The sequence below is a fragment of the Poecilia reticulata genome, linkage group LG7 (genome assembly GCF_000633615.1).
Source record: "Poecilia reticulata strain Guanapo linkage group LG7, Guppy_female_1.0+MT, whole genome shotgun sequence".
Taxonomy (NCBI): domain Eukaryota; kingdom Metazoa; phylum Chordata; class Actinopteri; order Cyprinodontiformes; family Poeciliidae; genus Poecilia; species Poecilia reticulata.
Genome location: NC_024337.1, coordinates 11,578,508 through 11,603,507, shown reverse-complemented (window position 1 = coordinate 11,603,507; position 25,000 = coordinate 11,578,508). Strand labels below are relative to the sequence as shown.

At 41.4% G+C, this 25,000-nt stretch overlaps 1 protein-coding gene across 2 annotated transcripts in view; it reads right to left on the bottom strand.

Annotated features, from left to right (window-relative positions):
* The window catches only part of casz1 (castor zinc finger 1), a 94,005-nt gene that overhangs the window by 63,943 nt on the left and 5,062 nt on the right, over nucleotides 1-25,000 (bottom strand). Inside the window, exon 1 of one of the 2 annotated variants that reach the window (XM_008413417.2) lies at nucleotides 10,827-10,851. The exons of the other annotated variant lie outside the window; for it this stretch is intronic. Coding sequence (XP_008411639.1) covers nucleotides 10,827-10,836 — 10 coding nt within the window. The 5' untranslated portion in view covers nucleotides 10,837-10,851. Of the gene's footprint in view, nucleotides 1-10,826; nucleotides 10,852-25,000 lie in introns of those variants that run through there. 2 annotated transcript variants of the gene reach the window in all.

Below are 25,000 nucleotides of genomic sequence, written 5' to 3'. Positions count from 1 at the left end.
TGCAAAAGAAAACATCAGCATATTGCAAGTGTTCTTGTATTAGGGCGAACCTTGCTTGTTGTTTTCCCATTTTTATTCTTTTTTTTTATGGGGGAGCAAGCAGGTAGGGAAGTGATGAATCTTTTTTTTTTCTTCTCCCCCCTCACCATCACCCTGACCGGTGTCACCCTGACCCAAAAGCTAAGTGGAGGTAGCCTCGCTCGCTGGGATGCATGAATCCTGGCCTGCAAACCGGAGCCAAACTGAGAACTACACAGCAAGGCCCTGCAAGCTGAGCCTCAGCTTTAGTAGCTTATTATGGGGAGAAGCACCAACACATACACATATGTAAAAGGCGTCTGGATGGTTGGTGGTGGAGGGAAGGGGCGGGGGGGGAGGAGAAGGAAGAGGGGGGCATTTAGAGGCTAATCTTATTTCAAAGCATCCTCTTCATGTGAGCCTGAGCTGCTCCTGGTAAAGGCTCCATGTTTGCAACACATGTCTGCCTTCGACAAAGACTGTCCTGCTCAGGCCTTTAAAATGGGGGTGCTAACAAATTAGCTTTTTATATTTATTTGTGCGTGGGTGTGTCAGATGGGGGTTACGGAGGGGGGGGGTCTAATTTTCTAAGGTACCAGTTCTCGATCTGAGTGCAGAGGAAGAAAAAAGGAAAAGGCTAAATGTTTAGGAGTCACGATTCTTCTCCTGATTGCCCTGGCTGTCTAAGTTGTGCAAAACATGACCCTCCCCTCCCTCAGCCACGACAGAAACACGGGCGACTGGATAAACACTATTTTATGCACTGACTAGATGAATCGCCAGACAGTGATTACAGTCCTCCTCTCGCCCCGACAAAGCTCCACGATGCAGGCATATTCTGACACCAAACCGCACCGGCGTATGGTGTGGGTAACGCTGCAGGTGCTCGACATGTTCGTCAGTGTCTCTCCCAGTCGGGTAAATATAAATATTAGACCCTAACATCAATGAAATGCCCTCTCTCCTGCCTTCTGTGATGTAGCTGACACAGGACCTGTTGGTCAGTGTTGTTGCGTGCCGTCGAATGCTGCTGCTGCAGCAGGCTTTGTGCCGAAAGTTTGAGGATTTTTTCTTTTTTGCTACCCTTGCAGTTTGGGCTTCCCTCTCGCCAACAAAATAAAAATAACAAGCGCGCGACGCAAACTAAACATTCCCACACAGCCGGTTGCTGCGGAGGCTGACACCAACATGCCGCACTCAGGCAACGCAGTACAGAGGCAACGTTTAAAAGAAACGCTGAGAGGAAAATCACAAGCCAAGACAATGTAATATATAGGTTCATGAGACATGACATTTTTGCTTTTTTAGTCATTTTTCTGTTTTTAGAAGACAATAAAGGTTTCATGAATCCTAAAGTGTGTTTTAAAGAACTTGTTTTTATCACAGAATAATTGAGGTTTGAATTTTCCATGATTTGCAGCTTTTGTGTCTGATTTTGATGTCAACTTGGTGCCAAATTTCACAATAAGAGTTAAAAAAAATCTTAAACTTTTAAGTGATCCCTCTTCAGAGTAGAATTATCCTTTTTCAGGTGTGATCATTTCGTTTACCTTTGCTTTGCCAGTCAGATGCACATGAACGATTTTGTGTCATTAGCAGAAAAATGATTAACCAGTCATGGTATTTTCACAGTGTCAGATCAGAATAAGCATTTTAGATTTTGAATTAAAGATGATCAAATACACTCCAGACTCATTATAAACATTGAAAGGTCACCTTAGTTTAGTGCCACTAAAAACTCCAAAGCAGATGTCAACTTTAGCATTATTAGCAGGTAACGGTGAGCTAGTTTCAGTATTCTCAGTGAGAACATATCTTTCTAGTATTTTATCTCTTACTCTTGCTAAAACTGCTTGCTGTTAAAAGACTTAAAAGTGACGGAGATTCTGTTATCAACTGTGGGACAAAAAAACAACGTTAGCTGGCTCTGTCAACACAACAGTCTGACTCAAGAACCACTTCCCGGCTTTCTTCAAAATAAGAGCAAGCTGAGTCGTACTTTTTTGAGTGATGCATTTCACTTCGAAGAGAAATACAGTAGCATTTCAAATTGCGTGGCATCTTGTGTTATGAGATCTCCTGTTACATCCCTCCTCTACAGTAATTCATCTGCCTGGACCGTGCCCCAAAAGTGGTGCAGTAAACCATGTTGTCAGTGTCCGAGCTCTAAAAAGCCCAATTACAGAAGACCTCGACTGAATAATTTAAAGAGCATAATTATTGACCTCTATCTGAATTCCTCTGAAAGGTACATTAAGATATAGAAAAGCACAGGAGGTGGAAGAGGAACCGAGGGTAAGAGAGTGTGTGTCTCCCCAGGCCTCCCTAATGCACTCTCCTGCTGTACTCCAACTTCCTGTGGACCCCTAATGTGCCCACTGCTCACTGGCCTGATGAACACTGCAGTTAATGAGGCCCCTGTTACTGAAATGAAGTATCTTTGAGAAAAAAAAATCAACAGGCATTACTCTCAATCTGAATCCTGCCCACTTCAGTTTCAGACACATTTTTGACACAAGATGCACATTGTTTGGAAATCTGCAAGAATGCAGACATTTTAGAGAAAAAGTGGGCTTTGGTGAGCTGAACTGGAATTAGAGCAGGTCAGTTGACAGAAGCTAAAACAAGTAGTTATAATTGGACAGAATTAGAAAAAAATATATAACATTTTCCAAATTTGTCTAAGTGTGGGACTGGGTTCAGTGTTTGTGCTACATGTGCATGTCTGTGAATGTGGTCGTATGTGTGAATGGCAGGAGGCAGAGGGGGTGGTTGCTCGGAGCTGGCTTGAGGGGGGAGGATCTAGCAAGATGAGACCTTTTTAATTAAAGGAAAATATTTGTGTTTGCGTAATATCGCTGATGGAACCTGGAACAATTTAGAGAATTCTGCTTCCTAAATGGCTTGCTCTTTAAAGTGATTTGGGGTATTTCCAATCCTCTTTGCATACATGCATTTTTAAAATTTCAATTACGCTCTGCAGCTCTTAAGATTCACAACTTCTACGTGTTTTTTATATTTTATTTTATTTTTTTTTGCGAACACGACATTTCCTGCTATGGACAATTCAAAAAAGAAAAGTGTTTATCTGCCGCAAGATGCTGCCGTCTCCGCTCTGTTCCAGTCCGGGAGGATAGAGGGCAGTGAAATAATTAGGCGACTTCTGCAGTATCCTGAATGCCAAGGACAGGTGGATTAAAGTATTAAAACAATCGCATTTCAGTCTTGAAATAGTCCAGTGCACGACTCAGCACCATGCGCCTCTGTTCAAGTTCAGCTGCCAGCTCCATAACGCCACAGGAGAGGGCTGGGAGGAAAGAAAAAAAAAAAAACCCAATCCCATTAGCTACGTACATCTCAGCAGACCTGCTGTAAACGTGAGCAAATCTCACTGATGATTATCCCCTCCCCAAAGCTCTCAGATGATAATACATAATCGAACGGCGCAGACGTTTTCGGCATAATCACACCGTCAATTTGGGTTTCCTCCCCATTTGTGTCAGAATCTGCTCTAACTGGAGACACCAGAGGACACATTTACCCCACAGTCTTCTTCATTTAGAGAAGAGAGTCACCTACATTAGGGGAAAATTATTTAGGGAAATGGTTGAAGCTATTTGCAGTTTTATTCTATTTATGGAGCAAACGTTTATCTGGTCAGTGGGGTAACATTTGGGAAAGTGGATGCTTGACTCGAAAACTCAGAGGTTAAAAATGCAAAATTATTGAAGAAAATACTGATTATAACAGTAACACGGATCTAAATAAAATTTTAATCTTCAAAACTTTTTATTAATGAGCTTGCTAGCATTATTTGAATTACTCCTTATCAGCAAATGAAACAGATCCTTAGGAGATAGATTAATTTTGTCAAGTGAGAAGCTCTTTAAACTGAAGCATGTCTTAAAGAACAGCAGGAGAAAGATAAGGAAAAAAAATCGAGGCAGTTTTCTAGAAAGAAAAAGTATTACAGTAATTTTGGTCTTATTTGTTTGAAGGAGTAGTGTACACATAAAGAGCCCTTTTCCAAAAAAACAACAACTGGCAATAATTAAGGTGAGCTCTTGAAGAAATCTAAGCCTCTTAGCCCACCTTCTGCCATCTGTGGCTCCAATATGAGAGCTCTTACAGGTTCTCCTTTTTTCCTCCTCCTGGAAGGAACAAGGAGTTAAAAAAAAAAGTGTTGCCTAGTCTGCAAGTTCACGTTACAAAGTCAACCTGCTCCCACAGCCACGCCATGAAGGTGGAATAAACCATCTGTGACAGAAAAAGGAAAAAAAAAAAAAACAGGAAGCTGAAAGAGCAGAATGAGAGAGAGGAAGAGAGAGAGGGAGAGAAACATGTGCCCTTCACTCTCCCCACAGTAAAGACGCTCTTAACCAGGTCTGACAGCTAACAGATCCTCGGCAATTGGGGTCAGTTAAAGGAAAAGTAGCTCAAGTTTTCTTGGGGCTTTGGCTTCATAGATGTTGAGGAAATGCTGCCCACTGCAGCATCAAAGGGGATTATAGGGACAGGGCCATCTGCCATCTGCACCAGAGTAAGCCTGAGCCCTTTTATGTTTCTGCGCGCATGTTTGTGTGTGTGTTTAGCGAACTGAAGACGGCGAGACAGAGACAGTGTACTTTTAACTTAAAAGGGCAGCAGAGGTGGAGTGGGGTGGAGTGTGTGCTGGGGTGACAGCTTATTTAAACCCAGGCTGAGGGGAATGTGGGGGGGCATTAAAGGTTAGCATCATACCAGTTAAATGTGACACTTTGAATCCAACCTTCAGCTTTCTACGGCTTCAGCTATAGCAACAATTAGAGGTGTAACAAGATCGTCACAGTACTTAAACACCCAAATACTTCTCGTCAAAGTGAAAGTCTGTCTTCCGAAGCTCTATTGAGTTCTCATCTCCATTTTTTATTCTTTTTTTTTGCTGAAGGAAGGGTATACTGGTTTGATGAACCGCAGCATATTTTAGACTCTTATTGTGAAGTAAGACAGGAAGTGGTTCTAGAGTTGTCCCCGATGTGCTGACATAACTTCTGTTCAAGGTGACTGATATAATCCTGATTGTAACACAACTGAAAACACCGACCACTTGTTAAGCATCGTTTTAGCTATCTGGTAAAAAAACAAAACAAACTGAGAATGTCAGAAATGCCTCTCTGCAAAATGACACAAAATTAGCATCTGATTCATGACTTCTTAAACTAAAGGATTGTTTCACTGTTTAAACGAGCTTGATCAAATACTGTTAGAATATTACGACTGGCACACCATTACCAGCTAACACTTAGAGTAACGAAACTTGAACCGGGTGATTGCACAATTTGATTTATAAACTCACAAAATGGGAAGATTCTCAACATTTGTTTTTACATCAGAACCCCGCTAGAATTAGATGAGTCATATGGACCGCAGTCATATGGGCCAGTCGATCTTTGATTGTAAAGAAACAAATCTTGTCTCGATTCTCCCTGAAAACATACCCTAATGCCTTTTGTCATCCAGGCATAACGTACAAGTTGTTTTTGTTGCGGCTTTATTGGAACACAGTGCCAAACGTTGTTCCCCCTTCACATCTCTAATTTGTTTGGGGTCTTGTTTCTGGCCTCCGCCTGAGAGTGTTTTTTTTTTTTTTTTTTTTGCTCAATAGTCTGCTACCTTTTAGCTGAGCCGCCCAGTGCTTGACCTGCTGCCGACGCTTATTTTCGGCACTCTAATTGTCGTTTAATCACATATCAACCTGTCATTTAAAGACCCCCTTTTTTTTTCAACAGAAGGGGGGGGGGGACATTTGCATATGTTGTAAAACTAATTCCGATTGAAAGCTCCAGTGGCTGTGAAAGCAGGCGTTCTTTCTCTCTCTTCTACTTTCACACCCGCGTAGACACAGTTAAGCACAAGAGAGTAAAACACCCACACACACACACACACACGCAGACACACGCACAGTCTACAGTATCTCACCTTAACAGACAAAAACACACATAGGCAAACGTTCTACCTGATTCTCTCGATTGAGGTGGTTTTATCACATTTGTTAACAGTGTGTGGTGACACATAACGTGTTAGAGTAGGGACAGCGACGAAAGTGATTCGGGGAGCACGTGCTCGCGCGAGCCAAAGCAAAGGTGACAGTGAACGTATAGTGTTGTAGAGGAGTCAATTAGAGTTAATAATGTATCACTCTTTCAAATGTTGCATTCATTTGTTCACACTTAGATAAAGCTAGCAAAAAAGAAAAAAGAAAAAAAAAAAGGTTGTACCGGGTGTGCTGAGCAGACTACGCCACATTTACATTATCGGCCTTATACATCGAGGAGCGACGTTCCGCTTGAGCGGTGGCGGTGGAGTGACGGGCTGCGGGGTGGGAGCCGGTGGGGGTTGGGGGGGTGAGAATCATGCCTTTCAGGCCCAAGTATTGCCAGTCCTCAGGAGGTCTCCCCCTCTAATTACAGAGTGGGAGAAAGACAGCTCTTTGTTCTACCCTTTAAAATGTTAATTGATAAAAACCGAGCCAGGGTGGAGGGTGATGTTACGGGCAGATAAAGGTGAGCGAGATTATTTTTGGAGCTTAGGGCCCTTTTTTTAACAGGACGCACTAATCCTGTTAGACGCCGCTTTGCTTCTGCAACTCTGCCTTTCGGGGCCTGGCTGAGTTGTAAGTGCTGCAAGTGTAGCACTTCTTCAGGTGGCAGAGAGGGCCGTAAAGGCAAACTTTGTCACAAAAACTGGCAAGCAATCACAACCTCGAAGAGGAAGTGGCATCTCGCTGAAATTCTGAGGAACCTTAATATAAACCGCACAGGACTCCAAACCACTTGCATATTACAGAACATTAGTCGTCTTGCTTTAGGTCTATTATTAGCCTGGGGTGAGATTTGTGTGGTACTAATGATGACAAGCAAAACAGTGTCTTTCAAAAGTGTTCATAACCCTTGAACCTTTTCACATTTTGTCAACTCAAGCTTCACTGAATTTCATGTGGCAGACCAGCTAGATGTAAAAGTGACATGCAAATGTGTTCACACCTTTTTTCTCTGATGGCACTCGATAACATACTGAACAATTAATAACATTCAGAAATCCCCTATTTAGTTCATTTGTACCCTCATGTCTCTTGCAGCTCTGAATCGTCCACCTCGTCTTTCACTGTGGGAGTGGTCTGTTCGTTTACCACGACACAGTGGGTTTTTTTGTACGCAAGTCAAAAAGTTAAAGTTTGACTTCATATGAAGAGACGTTTGCCTTGTCACCTAAATGCTTTGTTTGTGTGTGTGTGGTGAAATAAGGTTCATAGCTGTAAGGAAACAAACAGAATTGGACATTTTTAATCTTTTTTTGCACTTTAACTTGACTGCCGGGTCAAATTGACCCGAACAGTATCGATGTAACAAGTAGACSCAGGGGGGGYTGCAAATGTGTAAAATGAATACATTTTCAATTTATATGTAGAGTTCACCTATTAAGACAAATAGAAAAAGTTTCATGCAATAAAAATACTTGCAACTATTTAAAAAATATTTTTAAACTTTGAAACGGGTCAATTTGACCCGCAACATAATAGGAGGGTTAAAGAATAGTTTTCACCTAATGATGGTGTGAAATCGGGACTGACTTTGTCCGTTTCCTTCTTAAAAACAGTGAGAACAATAAGTTCCATTTCTACTTGTGCAGGATCGGTCAATCTTATTTGTCAGCAGTTAAGTAGCTGTAACAGGCTTTGCCATGGCTGTAATCTGCTTCTGCTCGTTTAGGCTACCTGGAGTCAACAGAGGCTGAGAAGTGCTGCTACAGTGGCCAAATGGAGTCTGAATATGTTACAGAGGCAATTAAGCATGTTGGTGTGTGTGCACGCACACGGCAGTGTCAAAGGGGCTTAGCCGGGCCAAACACGCCTCATTGAAATGTCCATCTTAAAGCCACCCAAGTTCCTCATCTCCCCGCCTCCCGCCCTCCGACAACCAAGATGCTTCAAGACTGTCAAAAGCATTTTCCACAAAGCTGAGGAGGGGCCGAGGAGAAAAAAAAAAAAAAACAGGACCTGCTACTACTGTCACACGCAAGCTCGTGCGTGCACACGCACACACTCGCTAGGCTGTCAGGTAAATTAGATCTGAAAGCTGACAATTTCTGACCATATTTCCTTGATTATTTCAAACAAATGCACACCAGCCGCTCTAAGGAGATTAAAGTGACATAAAAGTCCCGAGTGGGAGGAGGGAGGGCAGAGAATCCAGGTCACCCCCATTTGTCCCCCTGCCTGACAGCAGCTATATCGCTATCCAATCCAATAAAAGTCCCCCCCCTCCTTTTGCTTTAATTAATTTTACAGCTAGCTTGCTTAATTACTTTCAATCAAAATCCTCTTGCCATCACAAAATTAGAAATGGTTCAACTCCATTAGTCTAAATTCTTCATTTACATACACAAAGACTGTCAGCTCTTGCTAAGCAAACGGCCTCCTGCTTGATGAGATTGTTTTTTTCCTGCACACTCTATCACTCTCTCAGTTACACACATGCATACGACTGATGTTCTCTTTTTTTCTTTTTTTTTTTTTGAAAAGAGAAAAGTAGCATTAAATTATTGGAGCCCCCTTTACTTAAGACATTCTCTACTTAATCAGAGTTCAGGTAAGCCGCGGTGCACGAAACTGATTAGAAATCCACAAACGCCGCGTCAAAACAACACTCCTCAACCTCAATCAATGCGCCGTGCAATGAGCCCTGCACATAGCGGATATGCAGAACTATCAAACTAACTCTTCTGATATGGTTACAGTAATCTTACATGAATTTGGGTTTGTTTTTAAGCAAGGTGCCACTAACACCACTGAGACAATGGACAAAGCGACCGGATTTTCAGTGTGACGAGGGGCCCCGTGCCCTGCTGGCCAATCACTTCTACTTGGCACGCAGGCGTCCTCTCCATCACGCACACACTGCCCGAGGCCTTCACATCATCAAGAATTAAGGACATGCAGATAGGGTTTGTGCACTGACCAAAGTGAAAACCCGAGCACACAGTTCCACTACTACTACCTCGGGTCTATGTGTGCGCACGTCGCCTTCCCCACACTACCAGCAGCATAATTAGGTCCAGAGATGAGAGCATTAAATTGGTATAATACACTCACGGCTGCAGCACACTGCTACAAAACGTATCGACGGTAAACGTACATGTACGTCCGCAGTGTCTGCCGGTCACTTCTCCCCGTTGCAGATTTGAACGGCTTTTTCTACCTACATGTCACCATTTCACCCCTTTCACCTCAAAGCAAAGCATTTAGCACCTGTGCCTATTTAGCATTGAAGTCAAGAATTTATTATGAAGGTAAATGACCATGAAATGCTCAAAGCTCAATTGAATATTATTATTAAAAGAAAAAACTTTGTATTACACTATATTTCTATTTATTGAGATCTGATCAATTTTTTGTTCAGTTGCGTCCTATTAAATATGATGGTTTATGGCCTCTGGTTAAACCTAAACAACTCTGAGCGAACTCCAGCTGATAGATATTATTCATTGGCGTTATTAAGCTGCACTGCCTTTCTGCAGACTAATTGTTGAAGATAGAAAATTGCTTTCAATTGTCGGTTGTGAAAGGCCAGTTGAGGCATGGTCAGTACGAAACATCCCAATCCTGACAAGCAAAAAATAAATAAAAAATTACAAAGATATGAAATAATAATCAGTGCCATTGATAGCATTTTTTTTCTTTAACTTAAAGATGTAGCGGACAGAGACTGGAATCAGTCAATTTTTTCCTTGATTGGCATTGATTGGTGATTCACAGGTCAATTATGAAAAATGTGATTTCTTTGTGTTTCACCCCAACAAATTCAAAGCAATGACAAAGAAGCTGGATAGGGATGTAAGTCAGACCTCAAAGGAAATCGGTATCAGAAAAGTCCTGTCTTAGAAAAACATTATTTAAAGTGCTGACAAAAAGAATGTAGACAACTATTACAGACAACTAGTAAAAAAAACAATATTTATAAGAATAAAGAGTGAGTGGAAGACTATAAATGGGGATCATTACGAGCCGGCAGACTGACTACAATGCGGATCTGACCTGGCCTCTTTTACTCCATGTCTGCAACCACCAGTTTCCCCTGCCCTCTTTAACCAGTCCCCATTAACACTGTTAATTATCTAAATCCATCATTCTTGGGGTAAATGAAGACTGCCTCTTTAATTCAATTTAATAGGATCATTTTCCAACTCACGTTCACTTTAGCCCCAGCTGCCCGCCCACCAGTCCCCCCACAGTGTCCCGTTCCAGCCCCCCACCCGCTGCCCCCACTTCCCACTGCATCTGTGACTCCTTTGGCGGCATCTTCCCTGGTCTGGCTGGGAGCGGGGGCGGAGGGAGGGAAGGAGGGGGACGTTTGGCTTGGTGGCAGTGACGGACCGACGGGGCTGTTGATCTCCCATGTCTTGTCTTGGCTCGGCTGGTGGCAAGCAGCAGTTCTGGGTTCCCAGTCAGCCGTGCACACAAACACTGACTGACACGCACACACAGACTCAGACTCGCAGTACCAGCCCTGCTCACCGGGGCTTAGCTAATCCTGTCACATCAGGCCACATTGGCTGAGTTGAGGTCTTTCACAGCAACACACACACACACACACACGCCTACACGCACACACACACACACACCCCTACACACACACACACACACACACACACACACACGCACACGCACACGCACACACACACACACACACACACACAAGCACGCGCGCATACGACTACCCCTCCACACTCCTTCGCCGACTCCTCTTACTCACTTTCACTCTCTGTCTTACCTTTGTTCATTTCACAAAGTCACAGGGGCTGCCAGCTACTGCCTGCGACTGGAGGGGCGGGAATGTGTTCCAGCAGTAATATTAGAGAGCATCTTACATCTAAATGAACATACATAGAAAAAAGGGCTAAAAAAATAGACACATCAGATTTTTTTTTTTTTTCATTTATTTTGTGTGAGCCATCTTAAATGACTGCAGCAGACACGTAAGCATGTCATACAAGTGTTGATAAAATACACAGGTGTCATTTTTCCTCCTTTATTTTTATGGTGGTGCCAGTTTCAAAAACAGTTTTCTCATACAACCTCCACCGTGAGCATACGTCTCCTAATCTGACTTTAAATCTCGCTTTCTAACGATCAAACACAAGTCAAGTTTTTTAATAAAGACGCTGTCAAAGTAAATTATCGCAATTATTACTACAACACGAGTGCTCCGTCTCTCTCTTAAATTCTCCTAAGAATTTGTTAAATATTAGCTCCTCTCATCCCATTATTCAGCGTGAGGGTAAATTTGCCCCCCCCCCCYCCCCCTGTCTCCATGGCACACCAATCCAAATCTCCCAGGACTAAATCCACTCAGAGTCACACATGCACACACACAGGAGATGCTGCATTCCCCTTTTTTTCCCACTTATATTTCTGATGTTCCCAGACACTCGTTTGCGACCGACTCCGGGAGAGATCGGGATGATTTTAGCCATGATTTAATTGGGTTTGTTAAAGGGAGATGTCAGCACAATGGGAGACGAGCCCTCTAAATCCACCATGTTCGCCCAAAATGCCCAGATGAGATAATCACCGGTGACGTCTACGAAAACACTTATTATATTTGCCCATCGCCTGGCTGAAGCTGTTAAAACTCATCAGTGTTATTCCTGCCTTGTTTTTCTCTCGCTCTCTCTCTGGGAAAGTAGCTTAACTTATAGTCAGAACTGTCACCTCTTTTTAAAGAGAGAGCGCAGCGCCGCTGTGGATGTGGAAAAAGTTCACCAAGAGGAAAAAGAAAGGGCAACGGGAGCTATCGGGTATCTACTCAATACTCATTTTGTTTGCACCCAATACTAATTAAATAAAACATGCGCAACTTTTTTTTTATTGGTTTTACAACAAAGCCAAAAGAGCATGCAAGTCCACTGTAGTTACACATGTGAAATGGGAATGTTGGTGAAAACAGGAGGGGATAAAAAAGAAAGAAAGGATCAATATGCGTCTTTCTTATAGCTTCATTTATTTTAAATCCAAGCTTTATTTAACCACAGCACATTGACAAGCCCTTGTCAGCTCTAAGTAGCAGCAAGGTGCTTAAAAGCACTATTGCTGCACAGCAGCAGCAGTGTGACACAAGCTGTTGACTGTGTGAAATAAAAGCAGACCTCTTTTAAAAGCCTCAGTTTTCCCTTTTAAAGAAAAAGATAACACATTGTGCTGCAACAGAGGTTTTCAAAGTTTAATGGAATACTTTTTAGGATTTGAATGCCGGACCCGAGTTAATTTTGGCCTTACTTAATAACCTGTCCCCAGATTGCCTAATAACTCAAGTAAGTTAAATATAGCTGACAACTTACATTGGTGTTTTTCTCCTCCTGCATGAGTCATCAATTTCAACACCTCTCACAAAGTATACAGTGAGCTTTATAAGGCTTATTGATGACAAAAAATAAAAAATAAAAAAAGAACCTGATCCCAGTCTGGATCTGTTTATCTTGTGCTCCACCTTATGTTTTTCTTTTTTGCCATATTTGTATATAAAATGTATTTTTGAAAATGTTATGGAACATTTTGTAAAATAAAATGTTCTACCCCCTAAAAGTTAGTTAAATATATATATGTGTGTGTGTGTGTGTGTGGTGTGTGTGTGTGTGTGGTGTGTGTGTGTGTGTGTGTGTGTATATGTATATATGTGTGTATATATGTTAAATCTATATATATATATAAAGTTGCTTTTTAATGCATCTCAATATAAGCATTTTTTTTTTACATTTTTAGTGTGAAATGTTATGCAAAATTGCCAGAATTTTTTGTTTATAGTACTGACCTTTCAACAAAAGAAAGTGGACTTCTGAAAATTTTTATAGAAATATTTTTTTTCCATGTCATACATTATAAAACATCTACACTTGACGAAAGACAATAAATAATAAACAATAAGACATAAAAGTTAGAAAATAATTCAACATAAAATTTTTATTCCATATTGAAAGGGAGTCAGGTGCATTAAATAATGAAAATGGCACATATGGGTCTATTTTATTTTACTTTTAAATGACTCACAAAATAAATCTTTGCTAAATAAACACTTCCAAGACAAAAAAAAAAAACATATTTTAATTTTGATTCCTTGAACAAATAAGTCAGTTTGGGTCGTTCAGCAATAATGTAATTCTGACATGTTACTGATGAAAAAGGGTTGATTGGAAAAGGAAATGGTCGTACCTGTATAATACATAAATCAATTAAATGTAATGCCTGCAATGGAAAACTGAGATATTTTAGATCTTTTTAAGGCCCAGAAGAAACGTTGCCAACTTGGCTAAATGTGGTGAGATGAGTGTATCTTTAGCGCGGGGGGCTAACCCCTCAGAGGCAAGGGTCAGCATATGAAAGACGCAGGTTATCTGCCTCCCGACAGGATATCCTCATGGATCAGCAGCGGAGGATGTTGACCCGCCCAGTTATTAAACAGGCTAATCTGTTCAACATGTCAATGTTAGCACTTTTAGTTGTGATTAATAAAAGACGACCCCTGGAGTGCTGCGTGTGCTTTTTTCACCGCCTCAGGTTGTTTTCATTTGCTTCTTCTTCTTTTTTTTTTTTTTTGTGGTTTTTCCTGTTTGGTAATTTAACAGTCCCCCCCCATATTCTATTTGAATAAACACTCTTAATTATTAACTTTGTTGACAGAATTATTATCCTCAGTGAAACCTTTTTTAGTAGCTCTCTGTGTTTCTTCCCTTTTTTTTGCCAGTGGCAAAGACTGACTGAGGTATTACAAGGATTCATTAAAGCAAAGGCAACTTTATATTTTATAGATAGGGAACAATGCAAATGTGATGCCTGGCTCTGTGGCCATTTAAGCAATGTTTAAAATGTATGGCCCAGTGGCTTTTTCACAGGCTGGTAGTAATAGAGCCGCTCTCTAACAGACTTGCCTCCTAAGTGCCTGGTGCTGTGTCTTAATTTGTAATCTAGTCAAACCAATTGTCCGCTAGCTAAAAAGGTCACAGAGACAATAGACTACACCGCCTCCCACAATGTAGGGAAAAAACCCAGAGAGTCTTTTTGTAGCTTTTTAACCAAAGATGTAATTAAGACACCTTCATCTTTAGGGGTGAAAAGGGCACCGACGAGCGCCTTCTGGAAATGCAGCGAGAAACTTAAGCAGTACAGGAAACGTTCGCTCAGACTCAGCGTGCGCTTAAATCAGGTTTCCTTCATGTTCGTCATGCGACAGCTTAAGACATGTTCAGACTCTGTAGATTTCTCAGTCATTCACGTTCTTTTTATAACATAAATGGCTGACGTTTACTATAGATTTGAGAAAGAAAGCAAGAAAAAAAAGAAAGATTGAAGAAGGAAGGACGCCAGGAAGAAAAAAAGGAAAGACATTTAAAAAAAGAAGAGAGAACAGACAGGGGGAGGAGAAGTAGGACGCAAGAAAGGACAAAAGGATGGAGGAAAATAAGGGCAAAATGTATGGACGTAAAGAATGAAGGAAGGAAATAGAGAGATAGTACACAAGGATGGAAGGACAAAAGGTGGGAAGAAAAGACAAGGAGGGAGAGAAAAACAGGCACAACAAAGAAAGGATAGATGGACATGGGGGGAACAAAAGGAAGGAGACAAAGAAAAAAGTAAGAACATAAGGAAGAATAAGAAAAAGGATTTGCATGGAGAAGAAGATATTTTTGGACAATAAGATTGTCTGGAAATTAAAACATTTTTCCATCTTATTATTTTTTTCCCAAATTAATTCAAGCCTGGAAAAGGCTGGAATCCAACTCCAGACTTTTCCAGACAGCTACAGGAACTCCCTTGTCTCCTTCACCAAGTATCCACCAGCTCCAGCAGCCTGATTCTATACATTGTAACCCAACGACTGTGGCAAAGAGAGCTTGTTGAGTAAAACAAAAAAAAAAGAAACAAAAAAAAAAACTGAGTGATGCAAAGCAACACGGGAGAAGGCAGAGGGGGGACTTAAAGGACGTGATTTATCTGGGCTTGATTGCGTGTTAATCGAGGTTACGTGTATTAAGTGGAATCTAATTGGAACAGACACTGGCAGTCTGACAGATCGACATGATGCAGATGGATTGAGGTGGAGGGGGGAGGATGAGAGGGAGAGGTGAGGGAGACAGAGAATGGAGAAGAGGAGCAGAGAGGAGTAGAAAGGAGAGAAAACAACAGGGCCAAACGAATGTAACGGTTTCTTCACGAGTACCACCGAACAGGAAGCATTTTATGATACAGAACGTTAAAAGAAAACGCGGAGAAGAGAAAGTCCTCGGCCGGGTCGTTCCACATGCGTCTCGTGATTGGTGGATAATGGAACGTGCAGAGGAGGACACACACCAGTGAGATCCTGAGTGACACAACAGGGCGCCTGGAGTTTGTCCTCCCCCTACAGTTGCCACAAACATCTCGTGTCTGGTTTATTGGTAACAAGAGTTTAAAAAAAAAAAAAAAAAAAAAAAAGAGAATAAGAGATCGAGTGACAGCTGCTGCATCGTTTCTCACCTCGACGAGGAGACAGGCAACTGTTCCCCTGGTCTCTCCGAGTCCTCACTGTTCCTGACAGGGGACAACTGTTTCCAAAAGCTCCCTCTCCCCAAATCTGAGGCATTTAGCCTGGAGGGATGAATGACGCTTTCAAATGTTGCCAGAGTGACAAATCATAAAAATGGACCACCTGTTAAGGTCAAGCAACTGCTAACTCATGGCTAATATACCGGGCAAAGAAGGAGAACTTTGTGGAAAGGAAATTATGTCTGCACACACACGCACACGCACACACACACATGCACATGCGCACGCACACACACATACACACACACGCACACGCACACACACACGCACACAGGCACACGCACACACACGCACACACACACACACACACACACACACGCACACACACACTCACTGTGTTCTGCGTGGCTGTAGTGTAGATAGTAATACAAAAAGGTGAATGACAACAATGGTCCCTATGATCAAATATGCTTGGAGAATAGCAGCGTTTTTTTTTTTTTTAGAGGTAAGCTAGTATTGGTGCACAGTATCAGAATATATTAAACCTGGATCCCAACTTTTGTTTTTGTCATAAAGCGTTGAATGGGTTAATTTCAAATATTGATAAAAGAAATAAAAATTGTTTAAAAATATATATTTAATTTAAACTTTCTTCAATTTCTAATTTCTGATGCACACACTCCAGCCAGGTAGGGGGCAGTAATGCATCTGAAGTTTCTATACCAGTAGTAAAAAAGATGCGCAAAATGACTTGAGCAGAGCAGAACTTCAGATCTATGTTAGTGGGAGCAAAAACAGCAGAAAACCACTTGATCAAAAGCTATTTGATTATTGGACAGAGGAAAGCTGGGTTGTCACTCTGTGTTTAAATCAAGTTTAAAAATACAACAAATCCACATAAAAGCATCACTTCTTCTAGTTGGTGACCCTAAACACAGCGTAGCAAGAACAAACGAACCGTAAAGGGCATCATAGATGCAAGAATGTTTCCAAAGAGCTAAAAAAAAAAAAAAAAAGATGTTTATCATTGGACTGTGGTCTGCAGGACACAGCAGCACTCAAAAACTTCACTCATCAACACAAAATGTCTAAATCGTTCCCGACGTGATCCCGTCACAGCACAGAGACAGGGGACTTGCTTCGGTCATCGTTCTGATTTGATCCATTCTGACTGTTACACTAATGGCATTAATAAGGGGCAAAACTGCTATTCTGAAACCGAATTTTGCTCTTCTTCATTTGGCCAATTTTCTTCCGACACAAAAGTCTTCGCAGCTGGAGGGTGGGCGTGAGTTTGCGTGTGTGTGTGCCCTGCTATCATCCAATGGATAGAAGGTCATCTCTATTGTAGCATTGATGGATCGCAGCATTTTGCAAAAGTCAAAAAACAAAAACACCAGGTTGGAAATGCGACTCCCCTCCTCTGACAGATGAAGTCGCATTCACCAGATGGGTGGATAAACCGAAAAGAGCAGCAGACTTCGGGTTCTTAAAAAATAATGAAATGAGCACTGAATTAGGATGAATCCACAAAAATACCCCATAAAAGTTTATGGTCCAAGTCTAATAAAACAAATTTGTCCTTGAGGTTCATATTTATATTACTCTACATGGATCACTGCAAAGTCAGCGTGCATATTTGCTGCATGTTTGTGTTTTAACGCAAGTATGCATGTGTGTGTGGGTTCAGCCTTCATCAGCTGCTAACATTGAGAGGATGACACTTTGTGATCAAGGACATGAATATCTCATTGATTTTTAGGGGCCAGCTTAACTATCCATTCCAATTGATTTTTAGCTTTGCTGGGTGTGCGAGTTATGGCAGTTTTAATGTATCATCTGTATGTGTACTCATCGCCCCGCTGCAAAGACAAGGTTCACAACAGGCTGTGGAGGAGAAAAAAAGCATATACAGCAGGGACTTCATCCCTTTTCTCTTCTATTTTAACTTACATTTCAAAGAAAAAGAGCAATATGGTGGGAACACTCTCTCTATCTCCAATATTCTCTGCCTCTGTAGAGTATCTAGTAGTAACTAACAGTTTCTTTTCATCATCATCATGAAAAATCAGACCCAGTGCTGTCGAATGAGACGTAATCCCCTATAAAGCAACAGTTTCATGCCAGTTTTGCAAGGGTTATGCTTTGCAGAAAGGAGTAGAAATTTCAACAGACATCCTGCAAGCTTCGCCACAAACCATCGCCACAAAACAAAAACACAGTACATATTTGTAAGACTTTTTAGACTTTTTTTTTTTTAGGTGTAATTGCTTACAATTAGAGAAGTGGTGCAATAATACCTCAGATTACAGTGGATTAACAATTCATATCAACTATTAATAATCAATGATTTGATGATGTAAGAGACAAAGTCAGGGCAATGTGATCCAAAAGGCGATCTAAAGTCATCTGTCAGGTAGAAAGTCATTAAAATAGAGGCTCGTTTTCCTGTGCCAAGCTTAGGTTTCACCGTGCCACGGATACATTTCTATTCTTCGTCGACGTCCCACGTTCTCATATGATATCATCTCTTTTGAGAACATCACTCTCGAAGTCTGATGTGTTTTCGTCCAACTCAAATTCATTGCTTTCTTTTTTTTTTTTTTCTGGTCCTACAAGCGGTTTGGATGAAGCAGCCCTCTGTGTGAGGTAACTGTCTTTTGTTGGGTGAAAAATGGACTGCGTAAAGCACACTTTACTCCATCTCCGTCCTTTAAAAAAAAAAAACAAGTCTGCTTAATTAATGTTTTACAAGTGCCGCTGTATTCTTGGTAGAAAAAAAAAAGCCTCTATCAAAGCCGGCAGGTTCAGATTACGTACGCTAATTGAAATTCTGAATTTCTAAGCCAACTTCTTGTTTTTCCTTTTCCCCCTCTCTCCTCTTGCTCCTTCTCCCTTCTCACACAATAAAGCTGAGCGTTTTGCAGTCCACAAATGGCATCAAATCATCTAAGTAATATGGGCTTTTCTATTTTTTTATTTTTTTCCTGTATTCTCATGTTCTGCTAGTGGGTTCATGAGACAGCTTAATAAAGCAGTAAATGCTTGGGGAAGCCTGAGCCCCACCACGTTGGCGCGAGCGCGCGTGTGCACGTGTGTTTTACCTCCACCGGGGACCTCAAAGACGGGAGGCAAAGCCCTGGTTCCACACACTCAACAGATTTTCCTGGAGAATAAAGACACTGAACAAAAGAGGATGACTAATGCCGCGACCAAAGCCAAAAAGTAAGACACTTATCCCATGAGTTGACATTCATGGAGCCCATATTAATGCATTTTGTACTGGATGAATGCAGGGTAATTTACAGGTTACACACGCGGTGGGTGCTGCAGGAACGAACGGTGTGTGAACAGCTGCAGGTGTGGAGAGCCTCCGTTTGGACAGGCTTCACAGACACGCCAAAAAGGCACAATGGGGTGAAGCATAGGTTTCTATGCACTAGTGACAATGATCTAAGACGTAGTTGAAGATCGGATCAAGTCGGATATGGAGGAAAATCTTTTTTTTAATCTCACTTCATTCTCTGCATATACCTCTGTTGGCTTCAAAGGGAAGCGTTCAGCCCCTTCCTGCCATCGGTGTTTATCTAGAAAGGTAACTGTAACAGATGATTACATAAATTACAGAGTTTAAAAAAAATAAAAAAATGTCACGCTTGATAACCTTTGTTCTGAGTTAATGATTGCTGCGAAAGAAAACTGCTTCTCTTTCTTTCTCTTTTATATTCACCCAAACTCCCTCCTTTCAGACAGGGGCATTATTTTATTGTCCTGTTTTGCAAGCATTATAACTTCGCGTTCTTCTTCCCCCAAGGTCAGTTTCTAGTCAGGCCACATGCAGACTATTTACACACGGGGCTTTTTCAGGTCAGTTCCATTGTATTTACATCAAATAATTTTTGATAAGGGATGTAAAAGACCTATAAAACCAACATCATAAAAAGGAGAGGTGCAGCAGAAATAAGGACAAAAGATCAACGGCTGATTTTTTTTTTTCCTCTTATCTTGGACACGTTGATACTTTTTGGGTCAACTCTTGTCACTTCCTCAAACAACAATCCTGATATTTCTTCTGTTTCTGCGAAAAAGAGATCCACCCAATTTCCAACTCTTAAAATAGCGCACTTTGACACTTTTTCATTCTTTTTTTGCAAGTCGGGTCTTTTGATATATTTTGATTTGCTTTTTTCTAAAAAAAAAAAAATGTAATAGAAACAACAGCACTAAAAGTGTCTTCTGATTCAATTTTTGTTGTTTGTTGTTGGGTTTTCTGATATTCGAGTAAGCTTAATTCAGATAAGAACTGAAATGTCAAAACATCTAATGCTAAATCACAGTTTGTGAGCAACAGCTGCTTTATTTGAAAAACTCTTGAACAAAGTAGGAATTTCAAAGATTTGTTTTGTCATTCCATCTGGAGCCAGATTGATAATCAAGGGTTTAAGATCAAGAACAAAAAGAATCTAAAGGCTAAAAGCTTTTTTCAATACATTTGATTAAAAAAACAACAAATCTACATAATAAAAAAGCTCTTTTTTTAAGTCTTTTAAATAATGGAATAAGAAATAAAGTTTGCAAACACAACTTCTTCCCACACTGAATCTGCATTTTTCCAAATGTATCCAAACTTGGAAAATGATCCAATCAAATTCCAGACTTTTCCAGACTGCACAGGAATTAAGTGTTGTGAGATTTAGTCCGACGGCTCCCCGGTCCAACCTGCAAAGCCAGCTCTTGTTTCATAGAGAAGTACCTCCCCTGTTATCTCCCCAGCACTATAATCACTTAACAAAGACTTGGGCATTTGCACAAATTAAAACATCAATAATGCATAAGTGCTTTTCAGTTTTGAGCAATAGTGTCCCCGGATTGGGATGAAATACCCCCCTCTGCCAGTGGAAAAAAAAAACTCTACCCCTGCATCTCCTGTTCCATGAACAACTTAAAGAAGCAACTGTTTAGCTGAGAGCAGCAACCCCGACGTCCCCCACCCCCAGCCCCCTCTGCCCAGGCTGTGGTGAGCGTTTGGGATCCGCTCTGGTGACGGGACAAAATGGCTGAGGCCGAGTGGGATGCAGAAGTTGTTTTAAAGCAGCAGGCAGTAAGTGGTGGTGGTGCATCAGTGCAAACAGACAACACCCTCAAGTTGCGCAGCGTGGCATCCTTCCATAAACAACACCACCGCCGCGTCCCCAACGTTTATGATTTGTGGTCAGAACGGCAACGCGGGCCTGATTCCGATCCAAGTCTGCGTGTTTGCTCTACCCTCGCATGGCTAAATCTGCCCAACCTTAGTCTCTTATTTTCCCCAGATGAAAACACCAGACATCTTATATGGCTGTCAGAGAGGTCTGGCTGAAACAAGTTATATGAGAACATTACACTTGGACAGGGAGAGGAAGGGCGGGTGCATCATGGGAACGAGGCTTTGCAACACTTCAAAACCAGGATGCTGTTCAGGCTACTGTTTAATTTAGAGAGAAAACCTCCTCCATATTTATTGCTGCAGTTGTGACTGAAGTTGCGCTGAGTGTGGAGGAGTTAGATATCATTACCGGACTAGTAAATCCATGACCAGCACCGCCGCAGAGCCAATGGAGGACCAGCCATTCTATACAGATGGCCTCAAGGACAATTAGCGATAATGATTGGTTGCCACATAAATGAGAGAAACTCTATTTGCTGCTGCACTTGCTGATGATCACAGACGAAATGCCTCTGTTAATAATATGGATGGATGCTTTAAAGGAATAGTTTAGAATGTCTAAAGCTGCTAAAAAGGTTATAAGACACTAATTTCTTGTGACTTTTTCAGTACATTTGGTATAAACCCAGATTATCTGGCCCTGCAGTTGAAGCTAACGGCTTGTCTAAGAAAAGCCAAGACCACAGCAGACTTCTAGCATCTTAAAGCTCACAAATACCTAAGTGGTTTGTAGAGACCTATAATTGTCGCCAAATTTGCATCAGTCTATTATTTACACAAAAGAAAAAAAAATACACATACTAGTAAAATGGAGGTAGCATGCTACCAATTATCTTTCCCTGTGAAAAACACACCAAGTGCAAAACAAATGAAGCATTTCCAGAATAACTGTTTGATATAAAGTCAGGTTACACTGCTTTGCTTTTCTGTTTCATAGTTATTTCTGTTTTCGGTAGAGTACGTTTCAAACAGGAAGATCATTGATGGCAGATTACCTCTGATCTTCATTTTTTTGTGTAAACAGTCATCAACTTCTATGTAAATAGCTTCCAAATTGTAAACATGAAATTTGTTTGAATGTTCCTTAAATAGTGTTTCTCATAAAACGCTGTAATGGTTTTGAGACCGGAGTTGTTTTAAGGCAATAATGAGCCTAAAGTTAACTACCTGTTTCCTTCAGCCTCTTAGACCAACTTAACTGGTTTAGTACTAAATAAAGCGAGTTATCTACTGCAGTTAAGATATAACCTTGGGGAGTGGCAACTTCTCATGGAAGAAAATATCTCTTTGATGTTGTATTGGCTGTCACCGAAAGACTGGAAAAATAAAGGCTACGAAAAAAAAATGTTAAACCCCTATGCAGGTGGGCATATGAGGATGGACACCAAATTGTATCTGCGTAAGAAAAGTAGTTCCTGAGTTGCCCTGATATGTTGACACATGGTTCCAAAAGTGTTAAAGACTCAAAATCATTGAAATAGTTTACCTCATCACTTTTTAGGCACTAAGTAAAAAAGAAATAATGACAGTGACAGAGAAGACAGGAAGTACTGTGATAAGACTGCAACTAGCTAGCTGCTCAGTGCTAAAGACGCTAAAGTCAGCATCTGCCTTGGGGCTTTGTACTGGCACCAGACTAAAGGACTATTGGACTGTTTGTAATAATGCATTTGATCGTCTGGTTCAAAAATCTAAGCAGCTGGAGGTTTAAGCAACCTTTAGTCAACTTGTGAAAACACAAAATGGCAGCTTTTTTAATGTTGTTTTGACCACTTCTGAATGAGACAGGCATAAAAACTTTGACATACCAGTCAAACCTGGAAAGAATACACTGACTACATATTCTTTAGAGCACTACTTATGATTAGAAAATAAATAATATTTATGAAATAAAAAAAAGTCATTTATAGTTTTCCCAAGAGTATTACTAAAACCTTGTCTCATCTTGTTCTTGTGAAGCCAATATCATAGTGTTTGCCAGATCTATCACTCCCCTGCCCCCCAACATTAATTGCTTCTAATCTCGTAGCACAACCTAAATAAAATCCTGAACCTGTTAAACTCTCTTGGTTACAAACCCTGAAACCGGCCGTCTTTAAGCATCCATTTCTCACTGCAATATGTGAGGAAAACACAGCAAAGATAACCTCAAATCCTTTACAACCATCACATTATCATGAAAAATAAGAGCTGAGACAAACAGCACAGTGATGTAAAATATTATCTCCTCAATCATATCCTTTTTCCCCAGATATCTTCATCTCTCCCCCCCTCTTCCTCCCTCCCTCCCTCCCGTCTCTGTCAGTTAGTCTGGCAAACAATCCCCTTGTTAGCAAACTGTTAAGACAGCCGCTTGGTATACAAATTGCGCTCGACCAAGCGAATTTGTTTTGCAAGGGTGACCTGTTTAATCATCTCATTTTCTTTGGCGGACATTTATTCATCTGGTTTCCACGGTTACCGGGAACATTAAGGGGCTACAGTAATAAGGCTGGAGAGTCAAACAGGTAATAAAAAAATTAACGCCATTTTCCAGCAGCCGAGGACAGTGGGTGAAATGAATCAAGGGAGAGGTGGGAGAAGCAGCGGCGGGGAGGGCTGGGTGAGTGTCGGGGTGGGGTAGGTTGGGGAGGGGGTTCCAATATTGTCCAAACAATAAGTGGTTATTTTACTCTGTAGATCAGGTGGTGCTGTTATGGACATGACACTTTGGGCACAGAGTAGGAGATAAAGCTTTTACCGTGGCCCTGCTCCGGTTTTATTGTCATTTTGTGATTGCATATCAGAACAATTAAAAGTTAGTCCAAGATATCTATCAACTTTGCTCGTTTTTTATTCCTCCCGAGCTCGAGAGGGAAGATAATTTACACCACTTGCAATGCAACGTGTCAACAATAATGCAAGGGAGAAGATGACATTTAGACGCCCTGGTGACAATCGCTTTAGAGTCAGTCTCCCCAACTTTAATCAAGTTTAATGCTTTTGTCGTCTCCCAGAAAAAGAAAACTGAGAAATGGAAAAAAAAAAAAAAAAACTTTATATAGAGATGGTTGCTTTCTGGCTATCATAAACTGTGACCTAGACATAAATCGAGGGAGTCCAACTTCGTGCCAAATATAGAAAATTCCGGCACAATAGGGGGAACAGGTGCTGAGGACCCGCAGAAAGTGACGAAGCGGGAGAGCCGGGTGTCTGCTGAATGCCAAATAAGGCAGCGAGGCACGCTGCACCGACAAGGCACAAACAACCAACCCTGATGTGATTCTCTGAATCTAATGAGTGTCACAGATTTTTTGCAACAAAAATCCTCAGTTTAGACACTCTTCCGTGTCTCCAAGAGGAATAACTGAACAAGAGAAAACAAGCAGCAAATTTTATGCATTACTCATTTCTCCACTCCTCTCAAAAGTATGTCCAATTGACGGCACAGGCTTTGGCACTCCTGAAAATATGCACAAAAACCTCTCAACCTAGCCCTTAATCATTCAAATCGTCTGGTTTAACCTGTATTTGGGCATTTTATCCTGGCAACACCTTTCCAACACAACATCAAATCGAATTCTTTCACTTTTCGCTGATGACTTTCTCATAAATTCGGAGAGAGGAGCGACAACTGCTGGTACAGAAGAACTCTTGTTGAAAGGGAGGGAGAAAAAGAGATTGTCAGCCGACCCAGCCTCATCCTAACACACACACACGCGCGCATACACGCGCACTAGCAGCACGCGCACAAACACGCACACACACTCCTGCAGAGAAACCTACGGTACGCACTCTAGCATCAGACCGCTCGCATGTTGCAGGGAGCTCTCTCCTCTCCTTGCCCGGAGAAACAAACTCTGCAAATACGCGGGGTGAAAATCCTCAAAAGGGCGCCCAGAACAGACAGCAAAAAGGCTAAGCCCGGGCTCGGAAACTGCCAACTGTTCTGTTAACAGCCTCTTAACAGGTGTGGGCTCTAGAACCATGTAATCCTATCAAGTTACAGAGTTTTAAAAAAAGGGAAGAAATCCGACAAACTGCACGCTCCTAAACTCTTCCCCCCCATCCCTCCTTCTCTTTTCTCCATCCTTCCCCCCACCTCCTCCTTTCCTCTCTTTCTGTTGTGACAGAAGTGAACAGCTGGGCTTCAGATTTATCATGTACAGACAGTAATTATTACTGGTGCTGCCTGCTACCGACCCAAGTGAATAGAATGTCACGTGAAAAAAAAAAAAATCCTG